Source organism: Daucus carota, chromosome 1 (genome assembly GCF_001625215.2).
Source record: "Daucus carota subsp. sativus chromosome 1, DH1 v3.0, whole genome shotgun sequence".
Taxonomy (NCBI): Eukaryota; Viridiplantae; Streptophyta; class Magnoliopsida; order Apiales; family Apiaceae; genus Daucus; species Daucus carota.
In genome coordinates, this window is record NC_030381.2 from 42,350,201 (window position 1) to 42,368,215 (window position 18,015).

Consider the following 18,015-nt stretch of genomic DNA (forward strand, 5'->3'; position numbering starts at 1 on the left):
CTATTTTAACGACTGTTATCTCATGCTTTTTTATTTCTACATAAAAATTTTATATAACTAATTTTCATGTCATTATTTTCTCATTTCATCCCATTCATGCAAACACGGTCTTAGTTCATCAGATAGTTAAGCTGGAAGCCTAGAATTACCAGCCGCTGCAGCATGCAGCTAAACATGTTGCAAAATGCAAATCCTACGTGCCCCATATAATCGAAAGAAAAATGGAAAGTTAGAAAGCCCCACTAACCAAAAGCACTTGAACATTCCAGGCCAGTAGACACCAACATAGCTGACGTAGATTGTAATACTCGACTTTAGAATAATGTAAAATAAATTGTTATTTTTCTAAATGACGACGTAATGGACACATGATAAATTTTAATTAGTTGGTTGATGGAAATAGAGGAGTTTTATTATTATTAGTATGAGTTGAACTAAATATACGTTGTCAACTAGATTTAGCAAAAAAATTTGAGAGTTCAGGTACCTGCTAGCATTATCTCAATTAGTTTCTCAAATTACATGCAATACTTGTTAATCCACCTACGTGTTCGGATCTCAGTGGCAGATACTCGGATTAAGTTTGCTAATTAGAGTCCTACCAAATGAGACATCGCCGAGTGTCCACCATATATAAATATGAAAAGAAAAAGAAGTCTTGATTCATGCGTGTGGGTGTCGTGTGCCTTGCACTGTGCATCTGTGTAAAAAGATGTTGCAACCTTTTTGTAACTTAATTCAAAACTTTGACAACAATTTCTTTATTGGCCAAGTATCTTTAACAATAATCAGTTAAAAAAGAAAATGCAGAGGCGGCTTGGACAGAGCAGGGAGTATATATAGAGGACCCAATGTAGCAAGAATGGTTAGGACTCGAAGAACCAACGGTGTTTGCACTCGAGGTACGTTCTAAATCTCAGTATGGTTAAATCATTTTCTTTACTACAAGCTTCTTCACTTGCAATGATGAGATATAAGATAGATTCAGCTTTAGCCCTTTTCTATGTGCATGCATATGTTTATGTGTACCTCGATTTGCAAATTCATGGGATGCGGTCTGTTAATTTTCTCTTCTCCTCCATTCCTTTTGTTACAAAAAGTGTTTCCGATGTGTTGCTTTGTCTATACGTTATTACATGCCTGTGTGTGTAGTATCTCTCGTATATAATGCATGCAATGCACCTCGGCGTTTACTTGTACCATTGAAATTAAAATTGCAAGAGCATGAGCACAAGGCTGGATAGGACCGGTGAATAAGTTTATTTCCTATTGTCTCGGGACAACGAGTTCTAGAATATATAAGTCTAAATTGTTTAAAAAAATACACGAAAATCGGATTATTGATGTTAATTAAATTTGAATGTTAGTCGAGACACGAAATATACTTCTAATTTTTTTAGTTGCAAATAAGAGCTGTCAAGAACTGTTACTATTTATATTTTAAAATTAAGTAATGCCAGTCGACTCCTCTACTATGACATTGTGCGGAAGTCTAGTAAATTTTGGACATTTATAGTGGATGTCGCATTACATAAAGTAGCTTACGCTTACGAGTCTAGCTATGAGAAAATAAGCTGCCTTCCCGAGAGTCTGATTTTTCTTAAACTTGTTTTTATATTTTTAAAAATGAAAAATAATTCTAACCATGAAGTTAGAGTGTTAATCAGCCCTCGTTAATCTCTAAAACCCTATTTTCTTTGTCGTTGTCACTTTCATACTTCACCTCTCAGGAGTCCTTTTCTTCAATCGTTGTCAGTTTGGTATAATAATTCTGTAAGCACGGCCGAAACTAAACATTGGCTGATGGGGCCTATTAGTTTAATTTCAGCAAACAAAAATAAGAGTATCCTACAGATAATATATATAACTATTAAAATATAATTAGTGATGGGTTTTTTATTTTAATTTCAGCAAATAGAACATAAGAGTAATATAATTAATCACATAGAGAGAGTTATTTATTTAACTTATCTTCACACATGTACAATTATTTTAAAACATAATACTACACGCACCAATCTATAAACGAAACTGATCTTATTATATCAATACTAGCCTTAAACCCGTGCAAAGCACGGGCGGCTATATAATTTTAAACTAATTATTAATTATTATATAATAGTAATATATATTAATGATAGTAAATTTACTATTTCTATTTTTTGAATAATAATAAATTTATATTTAAAAGTATAATGATGGAATTTTTATCTTGTAGTATATCAAATTGTTTAGAGATGTAAGACTATGAGAACTCTACGTGTAGCAGACTTTTAGTTATAAAGTGAATCACCAAACCAACATGAACAAACCAAAATTTTGTACGACGACAAATTATACCCATGTTGGCTTATTATATTATAGTATAGATTACAAGTACCATAATCAAATTTAAAACTGACTGCCTCAATTGGCCGAGTTGGTTGACAGACAGAAGAGAATACTCGGATTCAAATTTTCTCTGAATCGAATTTTCATTACTAATTCAAATTTTATCCTAAGTCTAGCCAAAATTAACAATACTCGATGAAATTTATTATAAAATTTATATTAATAATCTAATATGAAATATAACTTTTTTAAACATCCAATTTTTGTCCGACCCAAGTACTAATTTATTATAGAATCTATCTTAATAATTTTATATATGAAATATAATTATTTGAAAACATCCAATTTTTCTCCGACCCAAGTACTAACTATTACTCAATGAAATCAAAACCGGTTTCAGATTTTTAAAGCACCGCTGGTGTCCCTACGAAGAAACACAATAGCGAAATATTTTTCAATCACATTCTTTCTTGACACATAATAAAGAAAAATTGAAAATATGTCTGCAATGTGAGCATAACTGGATGCGATTTTGCTCCCAAAAAAAACTGGATGCGATGAAAGAATTTTTTGTATTGACAAAACAAAAAATTATTGAGTTCCAGAAATCCGAAACTGGCCTGTATTTAGTTGTTTATGTTAAAAGGTCGAATTCTATGACTTGGATAATTGACTAGTAAATCGACATTTGTTGCGTTATTTAGAATATCACGGGGAACGGGAAGGCCAATGGTTAACGTCAGGAGTAGTACTGTCTAGCTTTGAACCGTGTCTTCTCCTCTGTACTTTCATGCATCTGTCGGTACAACACAATTTTAAATATTTTAGTATATGAATTGAGTTCCCTGATTCAAGGTAGGCTTTAACTGGGGGTAGTCTAGATGCGATTCCCAAATCTTAGAAACGAAGAAATGTTTATCACAAAGGACAGAGAGCGGTCCATGTTTTTATTATATAAGTAGGAGTATGTGACTTTGAGCTTGTTTTTCTCTTCTGATTCTCTGCTGCTGTTATCAGGGTAATGTTGTACTGAGGAAGGTATTGTCAGTTAGCTTCCTAGAAATTTTTAAGATCGACGGAGAATACTTGTGAACAAACTTTGTACTTCCGGTCGTCTCTAAAGTTCACCAGACTTTCACAAATTTACGAAAAACTACTAAAGTCAGGCAAAAAAATTGTTTCTTACTTAAAAATTAAAATAAAGAAGTGGACTGGAAGTGAAAAATAAATTTATAAGTGATAAAACTGATTGGTAAAGAAGTGGAAATCCTAAAATAAGCATTGTCAACTTTTTATACATGTTTTTACAATCAAGAAAAATAAAAGTCAGATTTTGAAAAAAATCATAAACACAGTTGGCCAAACAGGTACGTGGTAAAGGTAAATGTTAGTATGTCTCTTTTCAAAGAATAAGATTTCATGTTGGTGTTCTTATTTGAGAAACCTACACCTCACTTCTTTATTTTTGTATAATATAGTTAGTTCTCATGTATTATCAGTTTCTTAATTGATATTACTATTTACCTACTCAAATCATTCGAATTTTTACTTGTTTAAAAATTATAACTTATCATCTTTTTAAAAACAAAATATAGTTTTTGAGAGATGATTGAAATGTCAAATGTGCTTACTCATATTCAAAATACAACTTCATTTAATGTGTGTTACTTGCTCGATCATGACTTCGAACTATTATGGTGAATTTCGTGATCATGCTTATTTATATCGAAAGAAAAATAGCTAAACATATTTATAATTATATTTTTGGTTTCTTGATTCTAAGACCTGCATCTCCAATCATAATTTTATAAATAAAGCAACTTCATCTTCATTTTCATCTTTTTCACTTTATATCTTTATTCCATCTCCAACCATTACTTCAACCATTACTTCATTTTATAAATAAAGCAATTTGTGCTTTATCTTCAAGTTCAACTTCATATATAGAGTAGAATAGTGCATGACTTTATATATAAAAATAGAGTAATGGATGATTGGAGATGGATTACTCTATTTATAAAGTTAAAAGTGAAGAAATGTAAAATTTAGAGTGATGGGTTGGAGATGCTCTAAAGAAAGTAGAGTTTTACTATAACTTTTTCTTACTTTTAGGTTTCAAGGTTTCAAACCTAATTTTAAGTCGAAAGGGTGCTTTTAAGGTCCATAGTATATTATAAACAAGAAACCTGCACACAGCAAAACTTGAATAAATTATCTAATATCACACTGTTTTGTTATATAATTACGTCGATTCAAAATTACCAGTTTTACCAAATTGAGCTGCATGCATATTATTGGACGGCTGGAATAAGCTGAAATCTGAGTATAAAGAGGTCGAAAACTACTAACCATCCGTGATGATTGTCGATTGATCCGTTTCGATGCGATAAAAATTATCGTGTCTCTCGTAATGCAGCAGCATAAATCATATTTAAATGAATTTGAAATGAATTTTATCTTATAATTTTTCTATAATTTTTGGACAAATGCCGCAGTTAGCAGCAAGGTTATTGTTATTTCTACTTTTTACGCAAATTTTATAGTACAACCTATAAACTTTGTTTATCGTGTTTTCAAGACACTTTCTTGACGTGCGTTGACTGTATGTCTGATACTCCAACATCATCGTATTAACTGAGGAAGGTGTTATCATCGTAACTTGGGTATATATACAACAGCTTTTCATTTCAACTTTCAAATCATACACCATACAGGAGTATTGCTATATTCATCTGACACAAGCTCACATTAAGGTAGTTTTACTTCATTTATTGCTTTCTATTCTTTCCTCGTCAAAATAGTCTTCTAAAATCAAGTGTCATTGCCATTTGCAATTCATGTACTGCGCATAATTTCTCCTTGTTTTACATGACAATGTGGGAATGTTCCAGCTCAAACTGCGTGTGGGGCGGTATTAGAGAGTTCATCTGGATTGTGTATGGGTGGTACCAGAAGGTCAGTCTAAACTGTCAGTGAGTTTGTCTAGACGGTGTATGGGTGGTACCAGAGGGTCAGTCTAGACTATCAGTCCCGACTACTTAGAAAAACCATTGAGTTTATTTTAGCTCAAATCAATGCAAAATATGTTTAACCCCATGAATCTTAATCACTAGCTAGACACAATTATGTTTAGAAGAAATTCCTCAATATACATATATTCCTAGCTATGATTATGAAATATATATATATGTAACTATGGTTGCATCAATTATTAGACCTTGATAAACAAGCATTTAAAGCAGCTAGATCAGCATTAATTGTAATGGCCCGGAATGACGTGGAGCAATCCGTAGCAGCTAAAGGGAAGATTCCTCTTATGGTTTTCTTCAAAGATGCCAGGTATGTTTTGCAAGCATAATGGTTACTATTGAGCTTGTAATGTAAATGATATTAGAGGGAAAAGAGTCTTGTTTTGCTAGCATTGTTAATGATATAGTTTTACTTTTTATGTAGCCTTTTGTTCAAGATGGATGCACTTGGATCAGAGATACTACGCATTGCGTTCCCAGCAGCCTTGGCATTAGCGGCTGATCCTATTGCTTCTCTGATAGACACAGCTTTTATTGGCCGATTAGGTATTTGATTTTGATTTTATGCGTTCTTGGTTTGTTAAGCAAGCCTGATTTTACGTCGTTCATGCAAACAATTTTTAAGAGATATTAATTTGTTGTATAGGCGCAGTGGAGCTGGCAGCTGTGGGAGTCTCTATCGCGATTTTCAATCAAGCATCCAAAGTAACCATATTTCCTCTTGTCAGTATAACAACTTCTTTTGTTGCTGAGGAAGATACTATCGGAAGATTAGAAAAGCAGATGCAATTGGATGAAATGGTAAAAGTTAAGGCAGAAGATATCCATCTTGACAACTTAGAAAAAGGTGGTTCAGCTACAAAAATGGAAACTCAAGAAGTTAAGGCAGAGAATACAACTCTTTCTGTAGTAGAAACATCAGCTAGTGAAACTAGTGCAACTCTTTCCGGAGTAGCAACATCAGCTAGTGAAACTAGTGCCTCTAAGCCTCAGAATGTGGAGTGTCGTGATTTCAATAAAATTCAGACTAAAGCTAAGAAGCATCAAAGTACTGATTCAAAAACTACGGTAGCAAGAGTAAAAAGACACATTCCCTCAGCATCAACAGCTTTGGTTATGGGAGCTGTACTAGGCATCCTTCAAACTATATTTCTCATTTCTCTGGCTAAACCATTACTTGGAATTATGGGAGTCAAATCTGTAAGTGCATCTCGAATTTCCATGCATTTGAGGTAATTTGCTTAATCAGATTAAAGTCTAACTTGAGGACTCATTTGATATTTCTGTTTTATAGGATTCTCCTATGCTAGAGCCAGCAGAAAGGTACTTGAAACTAAGATCACTGGGTGCTCCAGCAGTTCTCCTCTCTTTAGCCATGCAAGGAGTTTTTCGAGGATTTAAGGATACTACAACTCCCCTATATGCCACAGGTATAATTATCCTACATATAATCCAATCAACTTGAGCAAGGATAACATTTATGCAGCACCTACTAAGCCCATGCTTAATGTTTGAAACAGTTGCCGGTGATCTAGCAAATGTCGTTTTGGACCCCATTCTTATATTTGTTTTAAATATGGGAGTAAGTGGTGCAGCAATTGCTCATGTGCTATCTCAGTAAGTTCAGTAAAGACAACTGAATTCAAGATTTTGCTTTGCTAATTGCTATCTTACATGTAACCATTTATTTTAGGTACTTAATCTTGGTAATCCTCTTCTATAAATTGATGAAACAAGTTTACCTCTTACCTCCAAGCCTCAAGAGTTTGCAGTTCAGTCGATTTCTGAAAAATGGTAGCTTATTGCCTCCCTCGTGTATCAATGTGTTTCCCTTCACCTATATATAACAGTAACATCAAACAATTACTATACCGGTTACATGGTAAATTTAGTTTGAGTTCTTCCCCTGTAAATTTATACATTTACATACAAATTGCAGGATTTTATTTGTTGGGAAGGGTGATTGCCGCGACATCATGTGTCACTTTGGCTGCGTCATTGGCTGCAAGGTTGGGCACAATTCCTATGGCAGCTTTTCAGATTTGCTTACAAGTTTGGATGACATCCTCCCTTCTTGCTGATGGTTTGGCTGTTGCAGGACAGGTACTCACCATTACATACCTTCGCAACTTTTTAAAATCCATAATTTCTATTAAGTACACTTAATTTTATTATCAAACAAAATAGGGACATGCATTAAGTAATGTATTGCAACAGGCTATCATCGCTTGTGCTTTTGCTGAAAAGGATTATCAAAAAGCGACTGCTGCTGCATCTAGAGTATTACAGGTTTGCTACACTGAAAAAAAGAGGATAATAATTCTGGTTAATTGATGAAAAGCTTCTTTGTCTAAAACTATAATATGGCAGATGGCATTTGTACTCGGCTTGGGACTTTCTCTTGTCGTGGGACTCGGGTTGCAGTTTGGATCTGTGGTCTTCACCAAGGACAACCATGTTCTCCACCTTATAACTATAGGTGTCCCGGTATACATTCTTCTATAAACTCGAATTCCTTCAAAGACTTTGATCATGATATATCAAACTGAATCGCAATGCTGAAACCCTTCATTTCATTATTAGTTTGTTGCAGCAACACAGCCAATTAATTCTTTAGCCTTTGTTTTCGACGGTGTTAACTATGGAGTATCTGACTTTGCTTATTCTGCATATTCTATGGTAAGTCTTGAGAGCCTGTTTGCGAAAACACATAGATAAGCTCCATAATTATCAACCATAATTTGTTGTTTGTTCCTTCAGGTTCTAGTAGCTTTAGCAAGCATTACTTCTCTGTTTCTTCTGTCTAAAAGCAATGGTTTTGTTGGGATATGGCTTGCTTTAACCATTTACATGAGTCTCCGGGCCTTAGCTGGTGTCTGGAGGTACATAAACACATTTTGTTTAAAATTGATGTGTTATCTATGTAGCTTTATTCGAGCATAACAATGGCTGATTGATAAATATATGTGCAGAATGGGGACTGGTACCGGACCCTGGCGCTTCCTCAGAGACTTGTAGATACTATAAGATTGTAAAATTTTCATTTCAGCTCTTAGGAAATGTTCTTTGTTTATTACGTTATCAATTTAGTTTCGGAGGTCTGTAATTTTGCTCATGTTCCGTCGTCTGTATGTTTAATACTAATACTGAAATCAATAATACACTTTCCCATATCTGATACCATGTTAAATGACCAATTCTCTTAAAACCTCGAGCTGTTGGGAGGATGGCTTATCAGGATTATAATACACATGATATGTTCACCTTTGGTTAATGCAACTGCATTAATCTGAGACATTGAACTGATTGGAAGAGTTGGAAGTTTGACAAAACATAAAACTGAATGTAACTTGTAAGAGTTAGAAGTTTACTTTGTTAATGCGAGTCCACATCGTAAAACACCAACCAAACTGCTTGAAAATATGTTTCCAGGGAGGATCTTGCTAAGATTCCATGTATAATTAATTTTAGGACAACAATAATTCACGCCCATGAGTGACGGCCCTGACTCCCTTTCATGCAAGTTCTTTCTGTTCCGCTCTAATTATACTCCCTCTGTCCCATTTAATTGTATACGTTTCTTTTCAACTGCTCGACACGCATTTCAATGCTCTTATAAAACATAGTTCCGTAACTTATTTTTGAGATTTTCTTTTTCTGAATAAAAATATAACATCCAAACTTTAATTCAGAAAAAGAAAATTTTAAAAATAAATTACACAACTACACTTTCCAGGAGCATTAAAGTCCGTGCCGCGTCCCCGTCCCCCAATGTATACAACTCAGGGGGACGGAGGGAGTACTCTTCTTGCATCCAGATCCTGCGATAAACAATGTAGATTGCCGTGAGGATTATCTCGGGCAATAAGAGAGAGATGATATTATGCGGCTTGATTGCATGTTGCTCTTAGTGAGATGTAAGAACACTTTGCTGGGCCAGGCCTCGGGTAAGGGGCACCGTCACCCTGTGGTCGCTAATCCACATCTCGCTAAATAGGGTCGCGCTCAAGAGAGAACCAGTCCTTGAAATAGAACCATAGAACCATTAAGGTTCTGCTGCGGAACCCTAAATTTTAAATAGATTTTTAGGATTTAAATCTAAATACATGTTTTTTTCATATTTTTTCATCGTTGTATGTGTTCAAAAATAATTTTAAAATCTAATACATAGATATTGACATTTTTTGCATGTGAAGTTCTGTTGCAGAACCCTAACTCATACTTAAGTTCTGCTGTTCTGCCTTATAAGGTAATGGTTCTATGGTTCTCTTCCTAATGGTTCTCTCTTGAACATGACCCTACTTTAAGATATTTCTGAATATTGATCCAATTAATCGTTGAATAATTTTTATTCCATAACCTCATCGATTAAGTCTGATTTTCACTTTTTGGAACACTGGTTGTGAGGCGTTCTTTCCTGATCATTCCTAGCTAAACAAAATCTTATTTTAAGAAATAAATTTAACATTTATATGATAATTTCATATTATATATTTAATTACAGAAATAAAAAAATATACGTATTAACGTATTTTTCATTTTAAAAAATAAGTGGATTATTTTTGGGGAAAAAAGGTTATTTATGATGATCCAATAAAAAATAAATTATGATTGATGGACAATAAAATTGATACAGAAAGAGTTCTTCATATTGTATCATATCATGGAGTTATTATTGGAGCATCTGCAACATCGCTAAATTTATAAACAAATTTAAAATTTGTTGAACCTCTAAAAAATTGTGTTATGATGATGCAGATATAATAATTGACTATATTATAAAATAATATATTATTATTATTTCAAATTTTTATAAATAACATATATTATTTAATTTGTGATAACATATATGAAATCTTTCTGCATGTCTCGAGATTCGACGAACGAAGTTAGAATAAATTTTAAACAAGAAAAATGCTTAGTGAGAGTGGAGCATTTCTTACATATTCTCTATAAATTTTATTTATGATATTGTTTATCCAATTTTAGATAAAAATTTTAGAAGGATGAAGATGTTCTTATTATCGAATCAGTTGTTACGCAACTCGACTCGGCAAGACACCAAACTCGATTGAATTGTGTTTGTTAACAAACTCTACTTCGAATAATAAAATTGTTCGATAATTTTATCATGTCGAATCGAGTTTTATATTTTTTCGACTCAATTTTGACTTGATTTTTTCTCAACACTAAATGTAAATCGTTAAACTTGAACTCGATTTGATGAGCCATATATGTTTAAATAATTAATTTTTTTTATTAATGCCCGTAAAACGATTGTAAAAATGTTCACTTTTTAGATTGATGAGGAGCGCTAGCTCCCCTTTGGACTTTTTCTTTTTTCCTTTTTGTAATAGGAAGTATTATCTTGGGTTTTAGATTCTCCTTTAAGATAGTGTGGTCTGCTTACTCAGTTTTGTCTCTAAAGTGCACACATGTGCGCCTCTCTCTCTCTCTCTCTCTCTCTCTCTCTCTCTCAGTGTGAACTAGAGGCAACTTCTTTCAAATTATTTCTATCTCACCTTTCTTCTGCTTTCCATTTCAGGTTCTTTCTCTTCTCCTTTCTTTATAGTTTATTGCTCATGGGAGTAGTCAGTTGTGAGGCTTACTTGATGTCTGTTACCTCAGTTCTTATCTCTTTGTACTTCATCATATCTCAACAATGTTAGGTAGATTCATGAGTTTGCAAGACTTTTTTCATGTATATATTCACAATTATTAGTAACATGGTGCTTCAAAATATAGACAAGTTTTTGTCATTATGGTTTTAATTTGTGTTCAGATGCCCTTTTTGTCTTTTGGCATTTTACTGAAAGCTTTTCTGCTTATGCTAATTACCTCAATAATGATAATTACCGAGTAATGAGGAGCTTCAGACCTTTAATTCCTCTTTCCTGATAAACATTTTGTTATATGTGATTTGCTTGTCCAGACTCCAGAGTGTTAAGTGTTAACTAGAACTAAACAAACTATGTTGACATTGACTGCCACTTGCTACAAGAAGTATAATTGACTTAAGATGCCAATCTACTAGGGCCCCTTAGCACCAATCAAAATGCAGATGTCATCTTACTTTCTAGATTCTAGTTCTATGTTTTCGTAGCGTAGGTCTATGCCTGTGGCATCTTCCTTGAGGCTCTCCACCCCCTGGTGAAAATAGAAAAAATAGGTAAACTGGGTTTAGATAAGAGAAAGAGCAATATTGTATTAGCCTCTTAGCTGAATAGTGTGAGCGGATATTACTGCTGATAATTTGGTGATTCAGTGTGATTAATCATGCTAATATTCATTGTCTATTGATGTTTTGACATCACACTACAATCGACATGTCTAACTCAACTTGAACCATTCCTTTCTCTATGTGTCATTCTACTTCGGTAAATTCTTATCACTATGCCCAACTGTCTCAGTGTACTCCAAACAAACTGACTATGTTTAGGCTATTGCATAATTATCTGTCTTTTACTTTTTACTGAAGTTGTAATGAAGTTTGCTGCTTATATATTGCAGCAATGCTTATCGTAGTTCCTCACGCGAATTATTGAGTGGTCAGCTCATTCATTTTCATATACCTTGTACCTTATATCTACTTCAATTCTAAGATAATAGTCCTAAGATTAAGTTACTACCATCTGATGAGGAAGTGTGTCACCTCTAAACTAGCTCAGCATTATCAGATCCTAACTAGTGAACTAAAATGTAGTTCAAAACCAAAAGTAGGATTGCCTCCCAATTTAGCCCTTCAAGTTCTGTTCCTTCTGTTGAAAATGACACATTAAATCAAAACCTTAATTTGCCGATTTGGACCAGCTTGATTATCTCACTCAATCGTTCTCCTTTCTGCCTATTTGCTGAACTCGACAAGCTAACACATAATAGATAATGTACTAGTGGATGTCTAGACCTTATCTTTTATTATTTAATTGTAGTAATTAGGTTTTAAACTTTTAGTGCTTTATTTGCCAGTATGATACCATACCACTATACACTACGATACACTTTGTTTTAGTCAATAACGCCTCAAATATTGTTTCGTTGGCAACAGACCATATCCATCTTACTGACTGAAGTTAAAAATGTTAGATATTATTAGGTCCACCACCCGGAAACCAACCAAAATTTCTCCTGAAAATTAATTGTTTTCCTTATTCTCTATTTGGTGTTTTCTCTATATTTATTTGTTAGATAAGTTATGAAATCCCTGACTGATAGTTGACTTGTTTAGCTGGATATTGTGTCAGTGACTGTAAATATGTTACCTAATGTTTTAGTGTTCTCTCTCGATCGTCATGCAAAGTCCACCTTAGTTAGGACTTGCAATTTAGATCCTTTAACCTAATTACTTTTTCTTCCTTTTGTTTCGCCTAAGTACAGCAGAAATGACATATTAATGAGTATTACTTTTACTTTACAAACCAAGGAAACTTTTATGAAGTTTTGCTCAGTATCTGATCTAATATTTTGAGATTACTATTCATAATTCGAATGCATGGGCATCTACAGATAAAAAGTTTCCAATACCTTCATATTGCATAATTAAGATTACTTGCTCAAACTTTGTAGGCTTTTGAGGTAATAACTAAAAAACAAAGTCCATATTGGAGTGGATGATGCTCGAGCTATGGATTAGAAGCGTGCTACTTATGTTTGGCATGTTATCCAGCACAATAGGTAACTCATTGAACTTGTTCCTTTTTTTATTAGCTTAAAATATATTCTCACATGTTCACAATTTCACATGGAACTTTCAAGACCATGACAGCCTCTGACAAATTATTTTTCCTTGGTCATTTAGTTATGAAGGATCACACTGGAGTTAATTCTTGTTTCTGCGATACTCGTGAAATTCACATAGAAAGAAAACTACATTTTAACCAAATAATATTGAGTCATTGACAGTATGATGTATGTCACAGTATGTTGCTCCTATATTTTTTCTTTTGTTGCCTTTTCTTTAAATCAAATTTTCACCTTCCATCTGCTCAGTATTTAAATGTTTGATGCATTGTATCATCTAAAATCTTTTCAATTATCTTCAACATACATTTTTCTGAGATTTAATTGTTTCCGTAAAATTTCTACATCTTCTGAAACTTGTAGTTTTTTCTTAAAAGGGGCGAGAGGGGATCCATTTCTAAATAATAACACAAGATATATGCCGCTTAATATCTCAGTTCCTTCTTCTGCATCCTGCTTAATTTGGTTTGTAAATGCCATACTTTAGCTAGAGTTGCAGAATTTATGTATTAGTTTTATAAAATGACAGTCTTTTGTGATTATCACTAAGAAAAAGACTGTGCTGATGTAAACTTCTCAGGCTTCCTTTCTACTTGGGGGGTTAAGGGCTTCTAGTGACATTGAATATATTACAAATTTAGTTGTTATGTAAAATATTATTGATATCTCAGTAAAAGATGCGGAAAGATATAATGATTCGCTAATGGTGTCTGTGAAGTGCAGGTGGATATGTTGGAATAAATATTGGAACTGATCTTTCCAATTTACCCTCCACGTCTGACGTGGTTGCAATTATTAAAGCCAACCAGATAACTCATGTACGCCTTTTCGATGCTGACGCTCACATGCTAACTGCTCTGTCAGACACTGGAATCGAAGTTATAGTTGGTGTCACTAACGAGGAAGTACTGGGAATTGGTGAATCTGCTGCAGTAGCGGCAGCGTGGATAAATAATAATGTTGCAGCTTATTTGCCATCAACCAATATTACAGCCATCGCTGTTGGGAGTGAAGTACTTAGTTCGATTCCGAATGCTGCCCCTGTTTTGGTTCCTGCCATGAATAATCTTCACAAAGCATTGGTTGCATCAAATCTAAATAATCACATTAAAGTTTCAGCCCCCCAATCGATGGATATAATCCCTAAGCCTTTTCCTCCTTCCACGGCCATGTTCAATTCAACATGGAACTCCACCATTTCCCAGATGCTTCAATTTTTAAAAACCACAGATTCGTACTTCATGCTAAATGCTTATCCATACTATGGATATATAAATAATGGTGGTATCTTTCCTATTGATTATGCACTATTCCGACCAATGTCATCAGTGAAGCAGATAGTTGACCCAAATACTCTTTTTCATTATGACAGCATGTTTGATGCTATGGTGGATGCTACCTATAACTCTATATCAGCATTTAATTCGTCTATTATTCCTGTTGTTGTGACAGAATCTGGGTGGCCTTGGTTTGGTGGTGCTAACGAGCCTGATGCTACTATGGACAATGCAGAAACTTTTAATAATAATTTGATCCAACGTGTCTCGAATGATTCTGGTCCACCTAGTCAACCCACTATTCCCATCAATGCATACATTTACGAATTGTTTAATGAAGACAAAAAATCTGGACCCATATCAGAAAGAAACTGGGGTTTATTTTTTTCCAATGGGACTTCTGTATATCCCCTTAGTCTGACTACATCAAACAATAGTGTTGGAAATTCTTCAGTAGCTTTCTGTGTGGCAAGAGAAGGGGCAGATTCCAGTAAGTTGCAGAGTGGAGTTAGTTGGGCTTGTGGACAAGGCCAGGCGAACTGCACGGCCATTCAGTCTGGGAACCCATGTTACCTTCCTGATACTCTACAAAACCATGCTTCCTTTGCTTACAATGATTATTATCAGAAAATGAAAAGCATAGGTGGAACCTGCGACTTCGATGGTACTGCCATGACAACTAAAAATGATCCCAGTAAGTCCCTTTTCAATTCAATTTTGTTATTTTCTCAACTTATGGTTGGCAGGTGCATACGTCTTTCACATGCCAGGTTCCTACTAGTTCTATATATTGTATGTTCCTAAAGCTTGCTTTTTCTGGTGTAGTCAGACACCTGTAAACTGAAATAGATAGTCCATAGAGTGTCTGGTGGTAAAAGTGTATGTTTTTATTATGGATAGCTTTAAGTGAAGTTTGAAGCATGAATTGTTACTGAATATGTGACTTAAAGCAGCTCAAGATTTAAACATGTAGGAATTGTTTATATTTTTGCCTGTGAAAATCGAGTTGTTTACTAATACTAGACTGTAGCCCAATGAATTATTAGGCTGCCAATCCATCCTTGGAGACATTTATTCTTGAACATTTGTGGTTTAATACACATTTTTGAAACTTCTTAATTGGACATCTTATGTACTCATGCATGGCTTCTTTATGATTCGTCATGAATTTGCAATACATTACCTGAACCTCTTTAGTCACAGTAAGATTACGAATGCATGCTATCATCCTCAACTTTTTCAACCACTATATCTTTTGTCCACACTGGGCTGCGAGCAACTATGGCTCTAGTCTGCATAAGAATTAGAACAAAACCTTGATACTAGACTTATTTAATCCAGTGTATCGATTTTGTGGATGAAGTATAATTTCAGTTGACGTAACAGCCTAATATTAGGCTAAGTAGCACTAATGTTTTTTCTAGTATATTCAGATGTCTAGGATTTTAATAAAACTCTGGCTTGTATATAAGTTTTTGTAGTGCTCAAGCTAGGAACTTGATCTAGGGCATGGACTAAAGGATATGACATTTCACAAATCAAGATAATAAAACATTAAAAAAATTATGATAGTACTGGTTAATTTTATTTATAGTAGATGTCTTCCCCAAACGATTTGTTCAAATTTGCTGCACCAACTTTGTATAAATTTTTTACTGACAATCACTAATTTTTTTTACTCTATAAACCACTGAATAGGAAAATAGTGAAATTGTAATTCAAAAAAAAAAATTAAATAAACACAGGGGTAGTTATAATAGATAGGGTCCTTGTGTCTTCATGTTCTGTTAATGTTCCTTTTGTCCTGGTTTATTGGTAATTGTTTTTTCTGTGGTGGAATATATATCCTTTCACATTGCATTCACCATCCTTGACCTTAGTTTTACTTATTAATATTTTTTGTTAATATTGCTCTCTACTCTGCAAAGACTTTCCATGTTTCATTGTAATGACAAGTAATCATTGATTCCGGTTAACTAAGTCTGTCTTTATCGTGGGATTATGGTTTTTATATAACCCCATAACATCTAAAATTGTTAATTCCTTGTCAGGTTATGGATCTTGCATATTTACTGGAAGGTGAGAACTGAAAGCATCAGTACAAAATTAAAATTTATCGACTTGTTGCTTATTATGACATCTAATATGTGCTTGTTCATATGACAGTTCAAACTCGAGTTCATTCGGCTTTAGCACACCTGCATTTGCACCTATTAGCCCTCAGGGGAAGAGTTCCAAACTCCAAATTCATGTGGTTTGGTCTTTAGCTTTGACACTGTTTATTACTTTCCTAGTGGTCGATGTTCATATTCACCCCTTCTGCAATTGAGATCTATTGCCAAGTCTTAGGAAATTCCTAGATGCATCTGATTTTTGGTTGCTAAAATGTTATTTGTAGTAGATACCAATATTTATTTATTCTCATCTTGTGTCTAAGATTTATTCCAGAAAAATAATCTCAAGTTAGGATGTCACGTATCAGTAATTTTTTTAGTAACTTGTTATGCATGAAGAATGTTAAGAACATTGGCTAAGTGATTTTTTTTTTAAGATTCAGCGTAATACAGTTGCTTGCTTTTCAATTTGAAATGGCCAATATCGCGGTACTAGAAGAGAATATCCATTACTAAAATGTTAGAAGTGAATTTGCCAGTAGAAGAATAGTCTTTAGTTAACTTTTTATTAATTATAATATTCATTATATTTACTTTTGTTCTCAGGTGTAAAGGATTTCCAAAATTTTGAACCTGTCTCTGCTTATAGTCTCGATTATGATATCATATATTTCATAAAATTAGGCATATAATTAAATCTAAATAATTCTTTAAAGCATTGTATAATATAAAAATTCTCAAATATTACAACAAAAGTCTATTTTTACTTATCTATTAAATTTAAAAAAAATACAAATTTCTCTCACCTAGTAATTTCTCATGATTTTTTTTAATGTTTTTCAGCGGTTCTAACGCGTGACATTCATTTCAAGCTAAGAAAAATCTTCCGTCATGATCGATAACCTAGCATTTAGGCCACCCAGTCTTGTTGAGAAGTGCCATTTACCAAGGCTCCCACCCATCCGCAGTGAAGCCTAAACGAAGCACCCATCAGGCTAGCCCCACAAATAATCGGCAAATACCCCTTCGGTGCTTCCTTTCAAGAAGCCATTGCAAGATCCCCTCCCTCTAAAGAAACAGCCCTAGTCCTTTGGACCAGAAGCCAACATAATTAGCAATCTACTACGGACCAAGCATCCAACCACTTGACCATTGAAATTAGTCATAAACTCATTGTCAAACAAATTCAAAAGCAAACATTTTTATCTGCAGAATCAGCTAATTAGCTCATTTTTTAAGCAATTCCTGTGAGCAGTGTGCCAAGATCAAGAGAACAAAACAGATAAAAAGGTAATAAAAATATAACAATAACAATAAACTTCAATTGTCGCATCATCATAGAAACATATCATTGCTTCATCTCTACATCAATCTCTATTCCACTGCACTAATCAGTAGAACTGAACGCATTATCAACTATTACAGAAGTATAAATGCATCCTTCACAAACAGTTCTCTTTTAGTTAAATGGTATGGAGGTACTACAGAAGCTTTACACGAAATAAACTTTTGGGTTTCAATGGGGTA

The 18,015-nt window shown here is 34.0% G+C and overlaps 2 protein-coding genes across 7 annotated transcripts; both read left to right on the forward strand.

The window, feature by feature from the left end:
* The first annotated feature begins 667 nt into the window (after window positions 1-667).
* LOC108211201 (protein DETOXIFICATION 43) lies at window positions 668-8,540 on the forward strand. 5 transcript variants are annotated; one of them, XM_017382760.2, is made up of 14 exons: window positions 5,005-5,084; window positions 5,223-5,286; window positions 5,574-5,670; window positions 5,785-5,906; window positions 6,007-6,560; window positions 6,655-6,790; window positions 6,881-6,977; window positions 7,054-7,154; window positions 7,300-7,463; window positions 7,578-7,649; window positions 7,731-7,847; window positions 7,944-8,039; window positions 8,121-8,242; window positions 8,333-8,540. In XM_017382760.2, the coding sequence occupies exons 3-14, from the start codon at window positions 5,594-5,596 to the stop codon at window positions 8,376-8,378; spliced, it is 1,704 nt and encodes a 567-aa protein (XP_017238249.1). In that variant the 5' UTR covers window positions 5,005-5,084; window positions 5,223-5,286; window positions 5,574-5,593; the 3' UTR covers window positions 8,379-8,540. The 5 variants fall into 5 exon arrangements, with proteins under 5 accessions (XP_017238233.1, XP_017238226.1, XP_017238249.1 ...); XM_017382753.2 differs by having other exon boundaries at window positions 5,049-5,084; window positions 5,547-5,670; XM_017382744.2 differs by lacking the exons at window positions 5,005-5,084; window positions 5,223-5,286 and adding an exon at window positions 668-902.
* Window positions 8,541-10,727: 2,187 nt separating this feature from the next.
* Window positions 10,728-16,924, forward strand: LOC108216932 (glucan endo-1,3-beta-glucosidase 4). 2 transcript variants are annotated; one of them, XM_017389815.2, is made up of 5 exons: window positions 10,728-10,905; window positions 12,924-13,031; window positions 13,821-15,068; window positions 16,426-16,453; window positions 16,541-16,924. In XM_017389815.2, exons 2-5 carry the CDS (start codon window positions 12,968-12,970, stop codon window positions 16,701-16,703), a joined length of 1,503 nt encoding a protein of 500 aa, XP_017245304.1. In that variant the 5' UTR covers window positions 10,728-10,905; window positions 12,924-12,967; the 3' UTR covers window positions 16,704-16,924. The 2 variants fall into 2 exon arrangements, with proteins under 2 accessions (XP_017245304.1, XP_017245351.1); XM_017389862.2 differs by lacking the exon at window positions 10,728-10,905 and adding an exon at window positions 10,919-11,029.
* The last annotated feature ends 1,091 nt before the right edge of the window (window positions 16,925-18,015 follow it).